Source organism: Chenopodium quinoa, unplaced genomic scaffold, assembly GCF_001683475.1.
Source record: "Chenopodium quinoa cultivar QQ74 unplaced genomic scaffold, ASM168347v1, whole genome shotgun sequence".
Classification (NCBI taxonomy): domain Eukaryota; kingdom Viridiplantae; phylum Streptophyta; class Magnoliopsida; order Caryophyllales; family Amaranthaceae; genus Chenopodium; species Chenopodium quinoa.
Genome location: NW_018744745.1, coordinates 344,551 through 368,710, shown reverse-complemented (window position 1 = coordinate 368,710; position 24,160 = coordinate 344,551). Strand labels below are relative to the sequence as shown.

The following is a 24,160-nucleotide window of genomic DNA, read 5'->3' as shown; positions in this document are numbered from 1 at the left end:
TATGGTCTATTTTGTGATCTCTGTAACATGACAAGTTAAACAATAGACAAATGTTTCAAGATCATGAATATCTAGCAAACTTTGGACTAAACAAATTCAAAGGCAAAAATTTGTTGTAATAGTTTATACAGATGAGGAGGTTGAAGGTGACAAAAACTATGAAACTGCTCATATTTCTATATGATGGTACAATCAATTTCTCAATATGGTAAATCAGGAAGATCAACAATACGGAGGAATCAATTCAAGTGTCAATGCTCACAATATGCAAAATACCTCACAGTCTTCTGGCTAAGCTTATGTTGCAGGTACTTATCTTTTGACTTCCTTCAATACTAAATGAATTTTTTATAGTGGTGCAACAGACCACATGTGTTCTTTTTTAGACGTGTTCATTCTTATAATTATCATGTCCAAATTTAATGTACTATACGGTGCTATGTTCATTTTGTATGGCTCAGCTATATATGTTCATTTTGTATGACATGTCATTTTTTTTTTCTTGCCAAATGAGAATGCTTGAAAGTAAAGATATCGTCGCGAGCTTATCTAATTTAAGCTACAGCTTGCTTGATGATTATAATACACTCGGTTAGATATCGTCTCGAGCTTATCTAATTTAAGCTCGCACAAATTCATTCATATAGAGATAAAGGATAACATTATACCAGGCATTAAATGTTTAATCTTGGACCAGCTAAAACTGGATAGTCTAGGCCTTATAAGATGAATCTTTTGTACAACAATGATAAAAAAAATACCATACAAATATGAACATGAACGTTCGATTTTATGATGTTTCTTACTTCAATTGTGTCATTTTTTTTTTATTTATTTTTTTTTTTTTTTTTTTTTGCTGCGATAGATGATAGATTAGTTATGAATTTTTCGGTCCTTTTTTCTTTTGCTATTAGTTAAGGTTTTAAAATAGTTTGGTTTTGTGATTATGTGTGTGGTCTAACTGCTTTGAAGGTGGATTATTACTTGATTTTCGGCTCTAGATGTGTTTTGTTTGTTAAAAAAAAAAAGGGGGGGGGGGGGGGGAGTACAAACAATTAACTAGCTTCCTAACATTCATACAATGAACAAATATCATGATCCTATAGTCACATATACTATACCTTATACAACAATTAAGATTTGAAATAAATGAAATGAAGCATCTTCCAAATTATCATAAATCACATGATTCACATGGCATCAAGAACCTGTTTACATGATCATGTTGAATTAACACCAATGATGATGAACACCAATTTTGTTAGTACTTAATCTTAATGGTGTTTTTGTACATCAAAGAAGTAACAATAACTCCCTCAACTCTTTCCCTTTCCTCATTGCCTCGTAGTCTCATACAATGTGGACAATACGGCATTCTCGAGGAGGGTAGTTTCGTAATTATATCATATCCCTTATCATTGAACTATCATTTCCCAATCATGTATTGGGCTGTTGAATGGGCCTAACACACTTTGGATGGACCTCAAACCCGCAATCAAGACACTGGTAGGCCCAACCCAATCCCTGCTCATCACAATCACAACAGATAAAAGGCCCACCACCAGTACGTTCAGAAACCAAATTAAGCTCATGTTGATGCTTTGCATGAAATGCTGATTTAGGCAAACTCTTTGCTTCCTCATCCATTTGCTTCTCTAAAAACTCCAATCTTGCATCAGTGAAAGGGTAAGCATTTTCTTGGTACAAATTTATCAGATACCTTCCTTGTTTGGTCACGGTTTTACCGTCTGGACCTAAGATGACCAAGCACGGGATCTCTCTCACGTCAAAATGTTTAGCAAGGTCCTTCGAGGTGCTGTCACGAAAGGGTATCGCCAACCATGGCATTCTTCCAAAATAAGAGCAAAAGGATGCCTCATCGCGGTCACTTGACACGAATACTATCTCAAAGTCTTCCTCTTTTGGTAGGTTTTGCTTTATCTTTTGGTAGATTAAGATTAGCTTTGGGATAAATTTGACACAAGGTACGCACCATTGTGCTGAAAAGTATAGTCCTATTGTTTTGCCTTGCAAAGATGTCACGGGTACCTGAAACATTTCAAAGTATCCAAATTTAAATTTGATATATATTTTATACAAGATACACTACTCTTTGATTAAGTCCTACATTAAATTAAATTTACTAACATAGAAAATGTTTATGTTTCATACTATTACATAGTTCATATACCTCATTTCTTTTTGTTAGTTCATGTTACTACGATTATCAAGAAACATGCATGTCACATAGACTCTAAAGCAGACTTCTTTTTCAATAACATAAAATATTATGTTAGTAAATGTATTTGCTTTAGCATAAGTATCTGGTTCTAATTCTATGTCATATCATACTCCCTTTGTCCGAACTCCACCCACTTTTATTGAACATCTTAAAATGATATACCTATTTTATCTAGACACGGGGACTACATTCTTATTCAATACTTATGAGAATGGCATGTATTGGATTTTAGATTAAAATTCAAGATAATGTCTTAGATTTTCAATAATGGTTTACTAACAAATTAAAGGCAAAGGCAAAAGATGAGTGATATACTTACCTGGTGAGACAAAGGATCATTGCTCAAAAGATAGTCTCTATCATGATTAGTTAACAAATTAACTAACGTCTGGTTCTCTTCCTTCTCTTTCTGTTCCTTCAACAACATCTCTAACCTCTCCTTAGTAAAAGGAAATGCTTCGATTCCATATCGATAGATCAGTTCAACTCCATCATGCATTGTAATATCATCTACCTCATAATTAGGCTGCAGGAAAACTAAACAAGGCATGGCTTCCACATTGAAGCTTTGATTTAGGGCTCTTTTTGTCTCTAAATCTGAAAATGGCACCGAAAGCCAAGGCATGGAAGCGCGATAATTGTTAAATGCATCAATATCTTCATCAGAGGATACCAAGACGATCTCTAAATCACACCCCTGGCTCTTTAGCTGCTCATAAACATCAATTAGAAGTTCGTTGAACTTTCGACAAGGAGCAAACCAATTGGCCGAGAAGTAGATTCCTACTACCTTGCCTTGAAGCTCAGATATTTTCACCTATATAGCAAATATGATTGAAGTATAACATTATGATCTGAAAAATATTTAAAGAACTCTTAAATCATAGACATAACAATAGGTATAGCAATCAATATATATGTTTTGTACGTACTAATGTACATACTCTTAGCAATTGAAATATCATACATTTCAAGATCCCTTCAACACATTGGCATTTGCATGATTTATATATAAATATTGACTACAAATTTTCTTACTAATCTACCAATAACACATGTAATTTTGATCAAATCTTTATTATGTTATTCAAAATACATAATTTTTAATATCAATGGTCAAAAGTCATACATTAGCAATAGCAGTAGTCAAAGTATTTTAACTATCTAAAAACAGAGGTAATAAAAATTGACCCATAGTAACAAGATACTTTCTTCGTACGACTTTCTTATTTCATCAAAACATCAAGCATTCAAGATTTCAAGCATTGTATTATTATTGACAAAGCACAAGAAATCACCTATCAACCAACAAATCTAGCTATAAACATAAAGTTGATCATGTAAAGAGTATTGTTGTTAACTCCAAATAAAGTGAGGTGTAAGGCCCCATATCTTAGACATATTCTAGCTAATTTGCTGTACGCCATAAAATGGGAAGGCATCGCAATGAATTAAGCACCAAGCCAAATAGGGTGGGTGGTCCCAAAATTCATGCGTATATATGACAAAAAAAGAACTTACTAATTGGGATTTGATTGTTTTATATATTCATCTCTGTTGTGTCACATTGCCAATAAACCAATAAATGCATTTAACTTAGATGTATCATATCATTTCATTTAGAATAAGACATTCTAAAACAATTATTCATAGACCGTCGGTTGCACTGTACATAACCTCCTTATTATTGCTAAATCTTTCATTTTTTGCAATATTCCAATTTAATTATTTGGTTAACAATAGAGAATCTTAATCGCTAAAGTAAAGTAACATTCCCTTTGTCCCTTTTTGTTTGCTTTATTCACCTTTTATTAATTATAAAATTTGTTAATGTGTATTAAAATAAAAAAAAGTAGAGATGAGTTGTGCCTAAACCCACAACGCAATTTAAGTGAGGAAAAAGTTTCATGATCAGTAATCTTTTAGAAACAAAATGAGTAACATTGTGAAAGCCCTTCTCAAACATATAATCCTATCTTAGAGAGCCCCTATATCTCTCAAAACGCCACTAGTTCTATACATGTCATGTATGTGGTATATCTCAAACAATGTATAGAGCCTCTTGTGAGTAAAACAAGTAATTAATCTCATGATCCATTGGGTAGATCGTTGAATATAAATTTTTATTTAATTTCATTGGATAAGACTCATCATCCCTATGTGTATAGTAAATTAGTAATGTAACTTTATCCTCAAGCACAACAACATTGGGTCAGAGATATATGTATGGACCCTCTTTTCTCACCCTTGCCTTTGCAGCCCACCCCTACCTCGACGCCCCACCTAAAGATGGCACTGGCCCGCGACCTAGCACGGCACGACACATGCACAATGTAGGCCAAGCACGACACGTTACTGTGCGTGTAGGTCGTGGGCCAAGTCTGGGCACCTTTAATTGAAAGAAGCACGATAAGGCACGGTTTAGCACGTGGACCTGAGCCATGCACAAGCAAGCCTTTTGAAAACTTCATTCCAACACGACACAACACATAACTCGTGGACCAAGTCATGGGCCGGACCTAACAAACCCCTAAGCATGAGGCACAACCTAGGGCCATCTTTAACACACACACACAAACACCCCAACCCCCAATTACTTAAGATGACACCTCTCTAAATATGATGCTTAGTTATCACAATTGCATTGGATTATATTCTACTTGATACCTTTTTAGATCTAAAATCTTACAGAATTAGATAAGAATTAAGTACACATGCAATGTGGGACAAATTCTGGTAGCTAGTAATCCTCAAGTACTATTTTATTTTATGGTCTTTGTTGAAAGAACACAATCCAAAAAGCAAAATTTTATAGGTAAAGCATATTTCTAAACGAGTGATAAAAAGCAATAAAGCAGACGTCTCTCTATGGTACACGTGTTACGTACTAGTTGTACCGTACCATTAATTCATTAGTAGTGGTGGCAAGACCTTGTTTGGCTAGCCTGGACCTGAAAATGACTTCCTCACTCTGAACAGAAAAATCAAACAAATCGAGATAAACGTTATGTATGTGCATCTTATATACTATGGCAATTGCCAATTTGTTAGGTGTTAAGAGCTTAGGACAATATGAATCTAATACATTATCATTATAATCTGGCTAGCATAGCATACACACGCCCCGTTATGTCTAGAATTGGGTAGATCAACACTTATTTATGTTCTATGAAATGCATGAGACATCTTAAACTTGTATGTGGATAGGTCATCTGACATTTCAAGTTGTGTTTACTTTAAAAACATATATATAAAAAAAATAACATCAGGTAAATGTATGTGATACAAAGTATATCTCAAACGATGTACAAAGCTCTTTTTAGGTATACCTGATTGTCTTCCTAGTGTCCGACACTTAATTTATTCAATATCCAATCGTTTAATGCACTTGTTTTGAACCCTTTTATGTATGATCTACAACCTTACAATGATTATATCTAATTCAAAATCTTCTAAGACCCTTACTGGCTTTAGTTAGCTGTATATAATTCAAAACGAGTGTTTGATTTCACAAGATAATAAAATCTCTCCATCCAAATAATTGAATAAGTACAAATTAATGTAGTACAAGCCACTGTATACGTGTTATTTTTGTAAAAATTATGATTTGTTATAAAGATTAATAATTTTCCATATCATTTGACCTAAATTCAAACTGAACACCAATTGGACACCTTATTAATCCATATGTCTCGCCACACTAGCAAACTACTAGCATGTATTCAAACTACTTCTAGAATTCCAAACTAGCTTACAATCTCACATTTTAAATTTTCTTGGTAAATTTAGCCTAGCTCAACATACATTTTTATAAATCAATGAAACAATCAAACTTCAAAAGTTATTTGATTAAAATCTTAAGAAAGTGTAATTCCTTCCATCCAGAAAAGCATCCACCTTTATTTTCATAATTATTAACAGAATTTAGCACAGAATTTAGCCACTTGTAATAATACGGAGTATGATACTCGTACGGTTATTTTTCAAAGGTAAAGAAGAAATGCCTTATTTATATCCTAAATACAATGAAATCATGGTACTGATATGAATAGACTAAGTTGATTATTAGGTGTATTGTGTATATAAACGCTGTACAAACCTTAAACAAAACAACTTACATGTTTTATTTATTTTTTGTACAAGAAAAGGGTCATAAATATTTTTTTTTTTTTTACTTAAATGTCTTAAACTGCAATGACCTGTATGTCCAACTGTCTCCTTGAACCGCTACTAGTAATTTAACGCCAAAACAGTTATGCTTAATTTTTTTATTTTATTTTTGTGTTTAGACTTTAGAGAGCTATAAAGGACACGGCGAGAATCGATCCCAATATCTTTTAGATACGGAAGAAAAGTTCTAACCAGTTATTCTTCAGTATCACGGTATGCTTAATTGAGTTTATAATTAATTTAAATTAAAAAACATTGGGCAAAATCTTACCAAAAATTAGGATAGAATAATTTTTAAGAAGAAAATTATCAAACATTTGTAATTAAGTTACTTGGTAATTAATTTTTCTTTTCACGAAAGATCAAACTCAAACCGCATCAAAGAAATAAGGAGTATATATTCTTTCATAAAAAAATAAAAATATAATAAAATAAGAGGCATATATATCCATATTAATTTTTTCATTCAAATATTAGTATGCTTTTTTACGAAGAGTATTCGAATACTAGTAATAATATTACTCCGTGTTTCGGATGAAAACAATCGAATCTCGGAAGATCCTTTTATCTTGAGGGAACTTGGTCTCGGTCCAAACAACGCAGGAGCCGAGGGTTTCCTGCACAACAAATACACGTAAACTAGCCTCGGGGGGGACGCCGAGGAAGGCCCCTCCGATGCTTAAGTCAGTATATTAGAGAGAGAAAGCTGTGCAAGAGTTTAGTTGCTTGAGGCTTTATTGTCTTACCAAGAATTGACCAAATTGTTGGCTTTTATACCTTGGCTAATAAAGGAGGCGGATTGGGCCCGGAAGTCAGTTGGGCTGGGCCAAGCTGATTGGGCCGTTGACTGACCTTGACATGGCTTTGAGGATGTTGATTTTTGACTTTAGCACATTTGGAGAGTTGAACCTTAACCTTGGGCTTTTAATTGGATCATTCAGTGACCAGGCCCAATTGGACTAAATTGGACCCAAACAACTTGCCCCCCAGACCCGATTTGGAAGGATGACGGGTCGGGTTTGATTTAATCAGAAAAGGAGGGAAGTGAATGATTTGTTAATCCAAAAATGTGAATTTAAACCGTAATTAACCCATGATTAATGAGATAACAACAGTTAATGTGGATAATTGCGGAAGTTGGATGGGTAGTGGGCGATTTAACTGCAAGGTCGTGTGTTTAACGGTTACTTAGTGGGGTGCTTGAGAGAAATTGAAACGCAGACTCCTTGAATTCCCATTTCTGGAGATATAAATAGAGGCGCGTCTTCTCTCCCCACTCACTCATCAACACAAACCCAGAATTCTCAAGAACGCTCAAGAGCCCGCATCAAAACTTCGCAAATTCCCCGAGCATTAAGCTTAGAAGCTGAGACTTGTCACTACCAATTCGTAAATCGGCGGCTTTTGCTTCAGATCAAGGTAAATTCCTTTGATTTTATTTCATCTTTCTTCGACTTTGCACTCTTTCCCCTTTTTCGACTTTTTCCTTCGAAATTCGTCAATGGTGAGGGGAGTTAGAGGTGGAGCCCGTGCTCCAAGAAGAGCAAGGCTAATCCCCGATCCCAGGGACAGGATTGGGACCTGGAATGGACGAAGGACAGAGTCTGACCCTGCTGAAGGGGTTAGGGCGACTCCCATTTCTTCGGCTCCTCCTCAGAGAACGGATGAGCCGAGTGCTTCTGGACGGGACGATGAAATTCCCGCTGTCCTTTGGGATATCCTCCCTGGGTTTTCAGAGTGGGAGAATGCCGAAGTCGCTTCGGCCATGATAAAGAACCGCCCCTACTCATGGTGGGTAGAGAACGCCGATCAATATCGATTTGCCGAGCAAATTGAGTTGCACTACGGCATTTTTGAAGCTGATGGATATTGGTGCCGAATGCCCTCAGCATCCGATAGAATCCATCGTCCACCCCCGGGGTATGTGGGGGTGTACACGAGACAGCTTCAGTATGGGCTGAGGTTCCCTTTGGACGTATTCGTTCGAGACTTGCTGATCCATTACAACATTTCCCTGTGCCAGCTGACCCCCACCAGCATCCGAAGGGTAATGACGTACTTATGGGTCTGCAAATTCTTCAGATACGTGCCGAACCTGCACTGCTTCAGAAAGCTCCATCGGCTAGTGCCAAATATTCAGAGTGGGCACGGAAGCCATGGTTCTGGGTGGTATCGGATTGAGTCTCGGCCCCCGTTCCTAACCATGTGGCCGAACGACTCTTCAGACAAGGACTGGAGAGGTCAATGGATTTGGGTTAGGGCGCCCACGGAGCCGAGCCATCCTTATGTTTTCAGCGCTCCCCGGTATCTTGCCGAGCCGGATCCTGATATGGGAAGTTTAGGTCCTCCCGAAGATAGCGGGCCAGACCCGAACCTTAATCAGCAGAACATCTTCGGCAAGCTGCCGAACCGGGGAGGCAGCGGCCGAATGCAGCATATCCCGGAGACTTGGCTCCCCGATACGCACTATGTTTTCCAAGAGAATATGCTGGCAGCTGTCGGCCTCAGCCGAAAGTTTAGGGATGGTAATCTTCTTCGGCTGGGGCCGAGGCCTTTTAATTATCTCTTTTCTTCTTTCATTTTGCTTTCTTGTGATGTGCCGAACTAACTGAATTGACTTCTCCCCTTTTCTTTTTCAGAACGGGACGAGACCAACATCGGCATTGATTACGCTCGCCTTGGCGTCAACCGAGAACGAGTCGTAACTGATCGGGCTCCCCCTATCACTGAACCAAGGCGCCGAGAGGTTCACCTAGACTCTTCCCACTTCCAAATTGAGGCTGTTGCTCTGTATCAGAGGCAGAAGCCTTGGTGGAAGAAGAGGGATCCCTTGTTTCAGCTGCTGGAAGAAGAAGCTGAAGCTGCCCGTACAGCCGAAGAGGTTGCACGGGTTATTGAAGCTTGTGAAGGAGGAGAAGGGTCCTCCAGAGCTGCTGAAGCCGAAGCTGCAGCTAGAGCAGCTGAAGAAGACGAGGCTTTGCTGAAGACCTCGGTGAGTTTTTAGACAACTTTTTTCTTTTTTTTTTTTTTTTTTTTTTTTACTCACACTCTTCTTCCCCCCTGTCTGTTACAGTCTGAAGAGAGTAACAGACACAGAGAAGGCAAAGCTCCTGTTCGTCCCGAAGATCAAATACAAGAGTCTTCAGATTCAGATATGGACGAGCAGCCCCTTCTGAAAAGGCGCCGAAGGATGGCTATCATCGGCCCTCATGACTTTCAGCAGAGGCCGATGACCATCGGCGTCGCAATAAGGGAACCTGAGGAAGGCAATGGATCGCCGAGGGTTCCCCAGCCAACACCCCAATCTCTTCAAAAGACCCCTCCGCCACCTCCTGAGATGGAGGTGGATCAGAGAACTCCCGAACCTAAGGGAGGGGTCCAAGAAGAAATCAAGGAGAGTGCTGCTGAGCACGAAAATAAAGATGCCGTGATGTCAAGTGCTGAAGGCTTCACGGCAGATATCGCAAGAGAGGTTGAGGCTTTCGTCCTCACCCCTGAGACAACCAAAGCTAATCAAGCTCCATCGTCGTCCTTCCCTTCTTTCCAGACTCTGCATTCTGGAGAAATGGGTTTCTCGGCCCCCCGAATTCCAATCCCAGATCACATCTGGGACCTCATATGGGGTCAAAACCGAGAAGGAGCTGCAGCCTACTTCGGCAATTTTGCTGGCATGTCCGAAGTAGACAGGGCAAGGATCTGGTCGCTGAAGGCCACTGCTGGGATGGGCGAATCCAGTAGATCAGTTCCTGACCCAGCCAGGTCTAACCAACTGCTGATGATGCAGGTAATTTTCCTTGCCTTGATTTCTTTCTGAACTCAACCTTTCAGCTATTATTTTTTACTTTTTTAACTTGTGCCCCTGTTTTCAGTTCGTGCACAATCAGACTCTCACTGTAGAGCTGATAGATTCCCTACAAGATAGGGTGGACGCTGCTGTGCACGAAAGGAAGGTGGCTGAAGAGGAAGTTAAGCTTGCTAAGCTGAAGCAAGCAGCAGCTGAAGAGAAGCAGCAGGAGGTTGAGGAGTACGGTAAAAAAGCTGCCGAAGCTCTGAAAACCTTCTGCGATGCTATGGAGATGGAGGTTTTTCCCCCACTGATGGAAGGGGAAAAATTCCTCCAGGAGCATATGGGAGTGGACGTCTCCAAATTCAAGGCTGCTATTGAGAGCCGAATTCAAGAAGGAACTGCTGCACAAGCTGAAGTGCAGCAGCGTCTAGAGGCTCTTGAAGCCAGCCGAATGGCTGCTGAAGAGTTGCTCTTGGCCAAAGACGTCCAACTCTCAGAGGCTGCTGCTGCTGCTGAAGCTCAAAGAGCTAAGCTACAAGAGGCTGAGGATCAGCTCACTGCCAAGAAGGAAGAAATGGTCCAAGTTCAGGCCGAGGCTTCCCGGGTTCAGCAAGAGTTTACCGAGCTGAAAGGCTCCTCCTCCAAGCTCGTCGATGAGCTGAAGAGATCCGAGGAAGACTTGGAGGAGACGAAGAAGAAGTTGGCCGATGCTGAGGCTCTACTCAAAGTCCGTATCTATACCCAAGAAGAGTATGAAATGGGTTTTAGAAACGGGTTCAGAGTGTGCCGAAGGGTCTGCCTTCATGCTGAGCCGAAGCTGGACTGGTCCAAATGTGCTGAATGGGTCCAAGATCCCGAAGACCCTCACATGAAGTATGCCACTCCAATCGAAGCTGAAATCCTTAAGGCTGAGGAAGCCGAGGAAGAAGCTGAGAGGATGGAGTTGGAGGCTGAGCAGAGGGAAAGGGAGGCTCGGCAGAGTGCAAAGCCTGCTTCTTCTGCTGCTGGAGCTGAGACCACCATTGGGCCCAATGAAGCTGATCAGTCTGATCCTCAGGCTGAAGCATAGGAACTCGGGCAGTCGTCTTCAGAATCTTGCGGTTCATCATGCGCTCAACTTTAGACTTGCCGCTTTCTGAATTTTTGCCTTTTGTTTTTTTTTTTGCTTCAGCTTGCCTTATCGTACAACAGCTTATTATATTTTTATTTTGCCTGTACGTATTTCGGCAGCTGTTACTTTCCGCTTGTGGGCGGCTGCCGACTATTTTTGTAATTCAACATTTTTATTTCAAAGAAGTTCACTTTCTCAGCTTTCTTGTGTATATTTTTTTTCTTCGCTTTACCAGTCTTCGCACTTTACTGCTTTCTTTGAATGATCTTTCAAATATTTGCTAAGTGCAGAACTTCGGCTAGCGAGAATCATTTCTGCTGAGACTTCTTTTTGCCGTTTGTACTCGGATGTTTTCAACTTGTGAAAAAACTGACATAAGTATCAAACTTCGGCTGAGCTGAAGGGTATTAGATCAGTTGTGCCATTTCTCTATTTCCCTCTGCCCCCCCAGAAATCTGAAGATGAGGTCTTCTGAATTCTGGAATGGCTGATAATTTTTCTCGGCTAAGCCGAGGATCTTTGAACACTTTGCTTTATTTTCTACATCTGTTTTTAAAGTACTGATTTCCCACCTGAGAGTTTTCACTCTAGAGATGGTACTCTTGTGACACTTTCTTCAATTCATCCAAGGGAACAACTATCCGAAACACCATGCCGGGGCAGCAGTTTATCTGAAGTACGAGGCATCATCATGCAATACTTCAGAGTTGCAACTACCACCCGGAACTGATTCATCCGAAGTACAAGGCATCACTATGCAATACTTCGGGGCTTTATCAGTTCCTATTTTTTAGGCTATGTTTCGGATAAGTCTATGGCCTTTTTGCCCAAAGGAACAGCTTCTCCGAAGTACAAGGCATCACTATGCAATACTTCGGGCTTGTATTCTTTTTTGGCAGGTTTTACAGCTTGCCGAGGTACAAGGCATCATTATGCAATACCCCGGACAGCGCCGAATGAAACCTTGAATTTTTGAAAAACCGTAGAAAGCATAAAGACTTAAAGAATACACGCAATCTGAATGAATACTGGCTCGATGGCCTTTTTGTAAACAAAATCAGTGTACTTACATAGATTGTACTATCCGAAGGATTTACACATAGTATTTTTTGAGCACATCGGCATTCCAATGGTTTTTCAGCTCGGTGCCATCCATTTGTTTGAGTCTGAAGGTACCGGGCTGAAGCTCTTGATAAATTTCATAAGGTCCCTCCCAAGATGCTGAGAGTTTGCCATGAATGCGACTTTTTTGAACAGCTGCAGCATTCCTCAAAACTAAATCCCCAACTCTGAGAGGTCGTTGATAGACTCTTCGGTTGTAGGACTTGCTCATTCTGAGCTTGTGTGCAGCCATCCTTTCTCGGGCTAGATCTCTAATCTCGTCAAGGAAGTCGAGGGACTCTTTCATGAGCTGCTCATTTTCCTCGGCTGAGAAGAGATTCACTCGTAGGCTTTCTGAGCCCACTTCCACTGGAAGCACTGCTTCGGATCCATACACCAGCTGAAAAGGTGAATGCCCCGTTGCCTCCTTCTCGGTTGTCCGGAGTGACCAGAGGGTTCCCGGAAGTTCCTCTACCCACTTGGACTTTTGATCCTCTACTCTTTTTCTGAGAGCGTTAAGGATCTGTTTATTTGCGGCTTCGGCTTGGCCATTACTCTGAGGGTGGCAAACCGCGGAGTAAGCCAATTTTATCCCGAATTGATCAGTGTATCGGCGCAAGGGCAGGTTGTCAAACTGTCTGCCGTGGTCGAACACAAAAACTTTTGGGATGCCGAACCGAGTTATTATGTTCTGCCAGATGAACTGTCTGACAGTTTGCTCAGATATGCTTGAAGCAGCTTCCGCTTCAATCCATTTGCTGAAATAGTCGATTCCGACTATCAGCCACTTTCTTTTGTATGGGGCCTCGGGAAAGGGTCCCAGTATATCCAACCCCCATTGTGCAAATGGAAGAGGATTAAGAATTGGCTGGAGATCTAGGCATGGCCGATGGATTACCGGTGCAAATTTTTGGCATTTCTCGCATTTTCTGACCATGTTCTTTGCATCCGAGATCATTGTAGGCCAAAAATACCCTGCCCTGAGAGCTTTGTGGGCTAAGGTTCTCCCTCCTATGTGGTTTCCGCAGATGCCGAGGTGAATCTCTCGGAGAATATAGTCGGCATCCGTTGGACCCACGCATTTCAATAATGGAGCGGAGAAGGATTTTCTGAGGAGTTGGCCGCCGAAGACGAGGAATCGTGAACTGATCCGCTTTATCTTGGAGGCCGAATTCCTATCCTCGGGGAGCTCGTCCCTGAGTTTATAAGCCAGGATGTCATCCATCCAGCTCGGCTCGAGTGCAGCGCAGCAGATTGATATTGCTTCGGCTACACTCTTTTCTCGGCGCACCTCCACATAGACAGAACGGCTTAACTCAGTCAGAGTTGAGCTTGCAAGTTTGGAGAGTGCGTCCGCTTGAGCATTTTGACCCCTTGGGATCAGCTCTACTTCGAAAGATCTCAGCTTCGCAATTGTCGATTTGATCCTTGTGAGGTAAGCTGCCATTGAAGGCTCTTTAGCCTCATACTCCCCCCGGATCTGATTGGCGACCAGCTGAGAATCTGTCTTGAGGTAGACATGCTCGGCTTCCAACGATACGCACAGGTCTAAGCCAGCAATGGCTGCTTCATATTCGGCCTCGTTGTTAGAGGCTTTGAATGAAAATTTTAGTGCATACTCGAAGGTTTTGCCTTCGGGAGAGGTAATGACGACCCCTGCCCCCGAACCGTTCACGGTGGAGGACCCATCCGTGAAGACGGTCCAGATTTTCCTCCTTGCATCCAGAGTCTCCTGATAGGAGCACTCGGCCAAGAAGTCTGCCAAGGCTTGCGCCTTGATGGCTGTTCTCGGCTGATAACCGATACTGAACTCGGTGAGCTCGAAAGCCCACTTTGCTAGTCTACCGGATTTTTCAACCTTGCCGAGGACTTTCTCTAACGGCTGATCAGTTAGAACCGCTATTTGATGAGAATCAAAATAGGGTCGCAACTTCCGAGCAGCCACCACCACTGCATAAGCCACTTTTTCTAACAATGGGTAGCGCGTCTCGGCATCCGTCAGGGTGTGGCTGACGAAATAGATCGGCTGTTGAACTTTTTCTTCTTCCCTTAGCAGCACCGCGCTTACCGTGGCTGGACTGACCGCCACGTATAAGTATAGGATGTCTCCTACGACTGGCCTTGCCAGTGTTGGGAGTTGAGCCAGGTGTTCACGGAGCTGCTGAAAGGCTGACTTTTGTTCGTCTCCCCATTCAATGCCTTTTGAATTTTGGAGCTTCAGCGCCTTGAAGAAAGGGAGCCCTTTGTCTGAGGCTCGTGAGATGAACCTGGACAAGGCCGCCATTCTCCCGGCTAGACGCTGAATATCCCTTTTTGTCTTCGGCTCGGGGAGGTCTAAAGCAGCTTGTACTTTGGCGGGGTTTGCATCAATCCCCCTCTTGCTGACCATGAAGCCGAGGAACTTGCCTGACTTCACGCCGAAGACACATTTCTTCGGATTCAGCTTCATTTTGTATTTTCTGAGGGTGGCGAAGGTTTCGGCTAGGTCCGTGACATGATCTTTTTCTTTTATGCTTTTGACGATTGAGTCGTCAACATAAACCTCCATGTTTCGGCCTTTTTGCTCGGCGAAAACCTGATCAACCAACCTCTGATATGTTGCCCCCGCATTTTTCAATCCGAAGGGCATCATTCTGTAATTGTACAACCCGGAACTTGTTATGAACGCTGTTTTAGCTCGGTCCTCGGGGTGCATGAAGATCTGATGGTATCCCGAGAATGCGTCCATGAAACTGAGCAGAGCATGCCCGCTTGTCGAGTCGACCAGTTGGTCGATCCTCGGCAGCGGATAGGAGTCCTTGGGACATGCCCTATTCAGGTCCGTGAAGTCAACGCACATCCTCCAGTTACCATTTGCCTTCTGAACCATTACAACATTGGCCAGCCACTCCGGATACTGACAGGGTTCAATGAACCCAGCATCTAGGAGCTTATCGACCTCAGCTGCGATATTCTGGTTCTTTTCGGCGGAGTAGTTCCGCTTTTTCTGCTTAACGGGTCGACTGGAGGGGTCGACATTAAGCCTATGGGAGACGAAGTCCGGATCAATCCCGGGCATTTCTGCGGCTGAGAAGGCGAACACGTCTCCACTGGCCCGTAGGAGTTGGACGAGTGCCGCACGGGTGTTTGGCTCCAGTGACGACCCGATGCTAACACATCTGTTCGGATCTCCTACGGTCAGTTCTATTGACTCGGTCAGGTCATCCGTCTCCATGCTCTTAGAGTTGGATTCCTCGAATTCCGGCCTGCTATCAATATTAGCAGACTTTCCTGACCGCGGCTGGCCATCAGAGTCGTTCGGCTCTGAGGCGGAGTCAGCCTTTTGGCCCCCATCAGATTTCTCGTTGTCTGGGGCTTCATTAGCCGAAACGTCTGAGCCTCTCGGCTTTTTGGCGTTTCGGTCCCGGTGCTTTTCCTCCCCATCGCCACGGTCGCCTCGGCGAGACGTGGATGGCTTGAGGTGATTGCATCGGCGGGCTTCTTTTTGACTGCCCTTTATTTTCTCGGAGCGTCCCTCGTCTGAAACGTATATCATGATTTGATGATACGTGGAGACGACTCCTTGAATGCCGTGAATGAGGGGTCTCCCCATGATCACGTTGTATGCAGATGGAGCATCTACGACCAAAAATTCGGCCATGATATTCCTAGCTGCTCGGCCTTCGCCGATGGTGACAGGAAGTGTAATCTTCCCGTCAGGATACGAGGAAGAGCCGTTGAACCCAGACACCGGGTAGGGTGCGGGGGCCAGGTGCTCGGCTCCCATCCTCAGCTGGTCGAACGCTCCTCGGAAGAGGATGTTCGCCCCGCTACCGCCGTCGACGAGGGTCCGCCAGACGTTGCGGTTGGCGATGCCCAGAATGATTACTAGTGGGTCATCGTGGGGGTATACCACCCCCTCACAGTCTTCGGCTGTGAACAGGATGTTCGGCGCCGGTGACTGGGACTGCCGAAGCTCAGCCTGATGAATCTGATGGGTTAGACCCCTCAGTTGGCGTTTGGCTGTGCCTCGCGAGATTCCCCCGGAAATAACCAGGATGTCGAGGGACTCCTTGCCCTGAGGTCCCTTATCCTTCTTCCGAGCGAAGTTGAGGTCCTGCCGAGAATCTTTTTCAGCTTTTTTCTCCTCGCGCCTGTCCGCGAGGTATCGGCTCAGGTACCCCTTGCGGACCAGATCCTCAATCTGGTCCTTCAGCTGGACGCAGTCCTCGGTGCGATGTCCGGGTGAGTCATGGAACTCGCACCACTGGTCCTTTCCCCTCGTCTGATGCCAGGGAGGCAACGGACGAGGTTTTTTGAATCTCCCCTCGTCCTTCGTCGTGCTGAAAATCTTAGCACGGGGAAGGGAGAGTGGAGTGTATGAATCGTACCTTCCCGTGTAGGGAAAGTGTCTTTCCTTCTTCGGCTCGGCAGCAGAGGACGGTTCTGAGGCCTTAGCCTTCCCTTTCCTCTGCGCCGAGACTTCGGGCTGCTGCCCTTTCGGCTTGTCAATTCTCGGACGAGACTGAGACCTGGATCTGTTCCACTCCTCGGCTCGGATGAACCTATCCGATGCTTCCAAGGCTTCCTCCAGGGTCTGCGGGGGATGCATGACCATGAAGTCCAGGAACTTTCCAGCTTGGAGGCCGTTCCGTAGCGCGAACACGGCCAGGCCTTGATCCAGGCTTGTGATTCCGGATGACTCGTTGCTGAAGCGAGTCAGATAGTCGCGGAGGCTCTCGTCCTCCGCCTGCTGCAGACTCATTAGCTCTGCAGTGGTCTTCTCTCGGCGGTTGGCCGTAGAGAATTTGCTCTTGAACTTGTTGGAGAGGTCGTTCCAACCGGTTATGGAGCCTTCCTTGAGCCCTTTGGTGATCCAGGATTGGGCAACACCTTTGAGGGTCGTAGGAAAGTATTTACACCAGGTAGCCTCAGACCTCGGGTTCAGATACATGTGCCCCTCGTAAGAGGCAATGTGATCCTTAGGATCTGAGGTACCATCGTAAGTAATATGTGCCGGGATTTTGACCGTTGGCACATGCTCTTCCAGAATCCACTTCTGGAAGGGCGAGTTCGATGGAACCATGACCGCCTTCCCCTTGTACCCGGCCTCAGGGACCTCGCTCCCTCCTCTCTCAGAGGTGGAAGTGGTTTTCGTCCCCGGCTGAGACAAGGTTGGGTGGGGTCCGGTATCCTCTGGGAAGGTGAGGCGGCTATGCACACTCACCTCCCTCGAACCCAAGCGTTCGTGAACGCTTTGGCGGGCGAATTCCGGGTCCTTGGAGGGCCCCATGGAATTCTGAGCTTCAGAGTGGTCAGAGGGTTGAGGGTTCCTCCTCCTCTCCTTACTGGAGTTTCGGGTGTCCCCTCGCCACCTCTGGCCGAGTTGTCTATGTGGTGGAACTTGTCCACCCTCATCCTGACCGATCCTCCTTTTCAGGTTTCTCGGCTGGTGATCATCAGGCATCTGGATTGGAGCCCCTTGAGCTTTAAGGAACTCCATGCAGATGGCCACTGCTCTGGCCACTTCCTCGGTGGAGGGTCCGGAGGGAGGAGTCTCCCGCGGATGTGACCTGGATTGCACGCTATGGCGCGGCGGGGAGTTCCTCGCACCTGAGCCACTCGGTCTCGGGGATGGCCCCGGCTGCCGAGTGTGGTGCGAGGTGTTCTCCTCCTGGAGGCTAGGACCTCTTGAGGCTTCCCTTTCCGGAGAAATGGGGGCCTCCGATTCGGAAGAGGCTTGCTCCGGGGAGGGATAAACCGGCTGGCGTTCCCTCACCGTAATCCGGCCTCCTCCCTTCTTAGCCTTCTTGGAACTCTTTCCACTCTTAGTCATGGCGACTGCCGGAGTGTTTGATGACTGACGCGAAATTTAGTAGCGTTCCCCACAGACGGCGCCAAATTGTTTCGGATGAAAACAATCGAATCTCGGAAGATCCTTTTATCTTGAGGGAACTTGGTCTCGGTCCAAACAACGCAGGAGCCGAGGGTTTCCTGCACAACAAATACACGTAAACTAGCCTCGGGGGGGACGCCGAGGAAGGCCCCTCCGATGCTTAAGTCAGTATATTAGAGAGAGAAAGCTGTGCAAGAGTTTAGTTGCTTGAGGCTTTATTGTCTTACCAAGAATTGACCAAATTGTTGGCTTTTATACCTTGGCTAATAAAGGAGGCGGATTGGGCCCGGAAGTCAGTTGGGCTGGGCCAAGCTGATTGGGCCGTTGACTGACCTTGACATGGCTTTGAGGATGTTGATTTTTGACTTTAGCACATTTGGAGAGTTGAACCTTAACCTTGGGCTTTTAATTGGATCATTCAGTGACCAGGCCCAATTGGACTAAATTGGACCCAAACACTCCGTATCAATTTCGGAGATAAATCTTTTGAGCAAACATCTATGCATACTTAAATCTCAACCCTCACAGTTTCTTGGTTGGATGTTTATGGATGAATCTAGAGAGTTTTTAAGGAACATATGTTCCCATAAAGTTTTTGTACTGTCTTGTTCGACTGTTAATTTTAAATTTATTTAGTAAAAAATATTGATAATCATTCTGCTAAACCCTAATCCCTAAATCACAAAACAAATAAATCGTTGCACCATCAAAAAGAGAGTATATTTGTTTTGGGGAGTAAACAACTTTTCAAGATCTTACAAACAAATCAACTACAAGTATATCAAGATTTTAAAACACAAACGAACGTATTCCTTATCATGCTTGTAATTTTACCAAAACATATAATCCAAAAACACATGTTACAAATTGTCATGGAGCCTATTATTTGTGACGGAATTTGATCTCAAGTATTGGATATCAAATGAAAACTGAATAATGGACCAAAAGCTATGAAGAGGAGGTAGTAAAAAATAAATAAATAAATAAATAAATAAGAAGTACTAACCTGGGTATCATCAGAAGTGAGGAGAAAATCACGATCTTTGGTAGCAAAAAGAGATGATAATCTTGAACAACTTATTCCATTATTATTCATTTCATCTCTTCTTTCTCTCTCTACTTCCATAACCTTGTTTCTCTCTCTACAAAAATAAATAATTAATTTGGATTAGATTGAGTATTAATCTTGAAGCGCTTCTACATACATAAACTTAAAATATACAGAAAATATATAAATATAATTAAATCAAAAAGAAGCAAATTCTCGTTATTTAATTGTACCTGAAAATTCCTCGTCAGAAAAAAAATGTACCTGAAAAATTTCTTCAAAATGAATAATAATGGCAATCCTAGTATGCATCACTAACTAACCCCACCATTTATAAAATCACATAACACGTAGCATTCAGTGTTTTATACTCTTTCTTTCTCTCTCCTATGAGATTTATTCTTCTGTTTCTCATCTCTATTGCAATAACTTTAATCACCACCGTTGATTGGGTTGTGTGAAAGGTGAAGTCAATGGTACTTCATCCGTTTTTACAATAAATCTTTCCAATTTTTTTTTTTTTTTTTGGAAAGAACCATTAGTCGGGCAAATTTATTAAAGTAAGTCAATTTCCGCCAAAGTTAGAAAGCTTTGGGGAAAAATCTTTCCACTTGTCTACACATTACTTTGATTAATAATATTATTTAAAATATATTAGAATAAAAATATAACAATAAAATATTAATACTCTCTGCGTTTCGCATTAGTAGAAACTAGGGGTGAGAAAAAATTTCGGGTACTTGGAATTGGAACCGAAACCGGTTAGAACTGACGGGTCGGAAATCGAAATTGGACCCGGTGCTTCCAATTCCCGATAATAAATTAAGGACCCGATTGCAATCGGTTCTAATTCCGATTCTTAATTTTTTGGAACTAGAATAGGTTGGATACCTGGTTATCCAAGATATATTCAACTAAATATATATAATAAAAACAAAAATACTACCTCCGTTAATAGTTATGTGCAACTTTTATCATTTCGAGATGATCGGGGTTATGTGCAACTTTCCATTTTCTTTCTATTTTTAGTAAAAAAAATTAGAAATTACAATATTGCCCTTACTTAAAAATTTTATTTTTTTAATTACTACCCTTATTATACACTAATCTAATTAACCTAAAATTAATCAGATTCTCCTAATCTAATGATTCCCTCCTTTTATTTTCCCAATTTCCCCCCTTCTCTCCTTATTTACTCACATTCCCAACCACCAAAAATTAAATTCTGATGGTTGGTTCTCTCTATATCTTCTGGAGAGTTCAGAAGATGAACCCTACTTCATCTTTTGAGTATTTCTCTCTCCTCTGTTCTTGCGATTTTCTCACTTACTCTCTCCAGATCTACTCTTCTTTTTTCAATCTTTCCCAAACAAAGTCCCCACATAACAATGGTGAACTTGAATCCTTTAAAGGACGCTCTCATGGCAACAAACGACAAAGGAGAGGAGAATCTGATCCTCCACTTCATCCACTGCTTTGAGGTTAGTTCTCCTTTCCCTCGTGAATTTTACGAGTCCAACAAAAAGGGTTTGTATTGTAATTTGTACACTTACAGAGCTCTGGGTCAAGTTCACAAAAGTGTTGAGGAGGAAGAAAGACTAAAGAGGGAGGAGGGTGAAGGTGAGTCCCGTCGTAAGTCGCTTGGTTTCTCTGATGTTGCTGTAGATCTGGTTGCTGAGAGTGGTGAGGGAAATTCTGTAGTCCCAACAAAACCTAGATCTAAGAGGGAAAGGCCACCCTCAAGGGTTCGGGCTACGAGGAAGGCCGCGCGTGTTGCTTTGAGAAGGATGCGTGGGCTCCCTGACGAGGAGGTGATTGTCCTATCTTCTGATGAGGAACCTCCTTCCAAGAAACCTGAAGTGCCCTCTTCTTCTGTTCCTGTTGTGAAGTGCTTTGTGAGGCGGATGAACCCTACGGTTCAACCCTCTGAGTAGCTGCACTCGTATCGATTCCTAACCCTAACTTCTTTAATTTATGTTTTTGAGTCCCTTTTATTTGATGATTGTGTGTGCTTGTGATTTGATATGTGTATGATGGTTCTATTGTGCTCTGAGAAGGATTGTGGTTGGTTAAATTGTGGTTTGATGCATTATGTGAGTCCTTTTTATGTTCATTTACTGCTTCTAATATTGGTGGATGTTGTTGATGACTGGTCGATTTATATTATGGTGGATGATTTTGGTTGACTTGGCCCTGCTGGAATGTATTGTTTATGTTGGTTGCCTTATGTGAGATTTGGTTGAATATGTTCACTCATGATGCATGTTCTGGTTTGGATACTGTTTGGAAGATGTTGTATTCATAGCTTTTGGCTTTTGGGAATTTGATTGTTGAATGATGAGCCTTAATGATGGTTGGTTGTGTTAGCTTTTTGGTATTTGATGTGTAAATTGTTCTCAATGATCATTCTTGTAGAGAACATTGTGTAATGGAGTCCCCTTTACATGCATCTTGTTGTGGATATGATTGAGTCCCCCTTTTTATTTGACTATAGTGTTGAAATGGAATCCAAATGATGAAGGGACTCTTATGAAATACTTTATGAACAAAGGTTTTGCTCCAACAATCACTATATAGTGATTGAGGTTGAGGTAACCTTGTTTGAATTGTTGTGTTTAAAAACAAGTTTTCTCCTCATGGATTCATTAACTTAAGTACTTTTGCCAATTTCATTCCATTCAAAATATGGCTACAAAAAGCCGGTTACATGTGCATCAGAACTAAACCATCACTGCCTTTGATGTTTGTTTCAATTACCTACATACAAAATAAACCTAACCACCTATTGATTGGTACAAAAAAAGATTGAAACAAAGGAGAAATAAAACCTAGCATTATAGACTCCTAAGTGGTTATGTGTGGCAGTGTTTAGTTGTCTTTTGTGTCTCTTTGTAACTAGTCTTCATCTACCTCCATGTCTTCTGATTTTGCTTCATGATTTCCCTGGGGTGCTGGCCTAAAGATTGTGTTCAGATACTCCACAGCTTCCAAAATTATACTCCTGTCCACTTCAATCAGATTGGCAGAATGCCAAGATTCTCTAGTTTTTTCTTCTTCATATGTGGAATTTTGTACTTGTTCCCTCCCTCTGTCTTGAGTATCTTGATCATGCATCTTTGTAATATCATCCAAATGTACTTGTTTACTTCTGGTTTGAAATTGTTTTAAGACTCAATAACCTTTTTAACAAGCTCATCTACTTTCTTAGGAAAAGACTGATATTGCAAAGATTGAATTGATCTGAATAGACCTAAATCCAATACATTCAAATCTGGTGATTGTGCTGGTTGGAACACAAACTGAATGTTGAATCTATGTGCTTGTGTTGCTGAAATGAACTCTTCATCTCTTGGTATTTGATGTGGCCTTGCATTATCCCACTGTATGACCACATTTTTGGGCAAACTTTTTGGCCATTTTAACACTATTTCTGGTATGACCTTGTTTAGTAACATGTGTCTTATTGCATCTCTGTTCACATTTTGAAGTGCTTTAGTGACTAATGTGCCAGCTGCTCTGTTTTTACTTGACTTCTTTTCCCTTTCTTGTTGTGTGAATGGGAATATCCCATACTTCCCATCATGTAGGAGTTTCCCATTTCTCCCACACAGAGGCTTCCCAATAATGGCCATGAACATAGCTTTTAATTTGAATCTTCTTGATTGTTGAGCCATATAGGGATCTTCCTCACTAGGTAGTAGATAGAATCTCCTCTTATCTAGGTTAAGATAAAACCATTTCTCATCAATGTGTATGGCATACTGCATGTCCTCAAATGTGGGGTTCTCATTACCTTGGATTGGGTTTATATGAGACAAAACTCATTTCATTCTTGCAACCTTGTGATCTGATGTCAGTGTTGGCTTACTGCTTGCTGTGTAAAAGTTCTCATCCTTCCCTTTTTCTTCAAATAATGAAGAGTTACATGTGAAATCTTGAGTGCTGCAGCATATGATCTTTGTGTCTGTCTTAAATGTAGTGGGACTGACTGTAGGAATTCATCGGAGAATTTTCTTGGCTTTGGACATGTCCTCCTTATCTTTTTGGACCTGACATCAATCAAATTCCCTTCTGCCATTTGCCCTTTTATATCTGTGAAAATTCTTGTGATTGTTGATTTGTGAACCTTGAATTTGACTGATAATTCCACCTTGTAGCCTCTAGGTAAGTTACCATCTTGCATTTTCAATAGCATTGCATCAACAATCTCTCTATTTTGTTGCATGTTGAGTTGCTTTCTGTTTGGTTGGACAGTCCTTTCTTCAAATGATGATTGAGTTTCATGTTGCTGAGTTTGAGTGTTGTTGAGCATGCTTGACTCTTCTTCTTCTTCCTCTTCTTGCATGTTCTCATTGTCTGAGTTGTATGCCTCAAAGTCTGCATCTTGCATCTGTTCTTCATGCTCAAAGTATAACTCTGTCATTTCTTCCTCTGTGATTAACTGATCAATGTCGAAAAACAGATCTTCATCTATGTCTGTCATGTCTTCTAGTTGCTGTTTCAATTTTCAGATTGCTGTAGATGGTGTGGGGGTGGCTGATGAAGGTTTTTAAGGAGACGAAGCTGCCCTCCAGATTATACAATGATGATTTGAAGACTAATTATGTGGAGCACTAATTTTAATTTAGGTGTAATTTTTTGGGGTTAATGTGGGCTAATCGGGTGTAATTAGTGCTAACTTTTGGATGAATTTGAACATCTTTTGAAAAAACATGGTGTTGTAATTTATGAGAAGCATTGAATGTTTCATGAATAGTGAAGGCTGGTATTTATAAGCTTCTTAAATACTGAATGGAAGCCTTAAATGTTTGAATGTTTGCTACCTT

At 42.2% G+C, this 24,160-nt stretch overlaps 2 protein-coding genes across 4 annotated transcripts; both read right to left on the bottom strand.

Annotated features, from left to right (window-relative positions):
- Positions 1–1,146: 1,146 nt before the first annotated feature.
- LOC110703604 (probable nucleoredoxin 2) lies at positions 1,147–19,707 on the bottom strand. 3 transcript variants are annotated; one of them, XM_021881383.1, is made up of 5 exons: positions 19,599–19,707; positions 19,293–19,428; positions 5,145–5,213; positions 2,562–3,059; positions 1,147–2,049 (listed from the first exon to the last, which is right to left on the bottom strand). In XM_021881383.1, the coding sequence occupies exons 2-5, from the start codon at positions 19,410–19,412 to the stop codon at positions 1,438–1,440; spliced, it is 1,299 nt and encodes a 432-aa protein (XP_021737075.1). In that variant the 5' UTR covers positions 19,413–19,428; positions 19,599–19,707; the 3' UTR covers positions 1,147–1,437. The 3 variants fall into 3 exon arrangements, with proteins under 3 accessions (XP_021737075.1, XP_021737074.1, XP_021737076.1); XM_021881382.1 differs by having other exon boundaries at positions 19,568–19,705; XM_021881384.1 differs by lacking the exon at positions 5,145–5,213 and having other exon boundaries at positions 19,568–19,693.
- A 2,791-nt stretch (positions 19,708–22,498) lies between these two features.
- On the bottom strand, positions 22,499–23,101 carry LOC110703666. Its single transcript, XM_021881459.1, has one exon. The coding sequence runs from the start codon at positions 23,099–23,101 to the stop codon at positions 22,499–22,501; it is 603 nt and encodes a 200-aa protein (XP_021737151.1).
- Positions 23,102–24,160: the final 1,059 nt, after the last annotated feature.

Excerpts from the sequence above, each read along its gene's own strand:
- LOC110703604 (XM_021881383.1), bottom strand. The coding sequence starts at position 19,412 with ATGGAAGTAGAGAGAGAAAGAAGAGATGAAATGAATAATAATGGAATA. Across the intron at positions 5,214-19,292 it reads TCACTTCTGATGATACCCAG|AGTGAGGAAGTCATTTTCAG; the intron begins GTTAGTACTTCT and ends TTTTCTGTTCAG. Across the intron at positions 2,050-2,561 it reads ATGATCCTTTGTCTCACCAG|GTACCCGTGACATCTTTGCA; the intron begins GTAAGTATATCA and ends GAAATGTTTCAG.
- LOC110703666 (XM_021881459.1), bottom strand. The coding sequence starts at position 23,101 with ATGCAGTATGCCATACACATTGATGAGAAATGGTTTTATCTTAACCTA.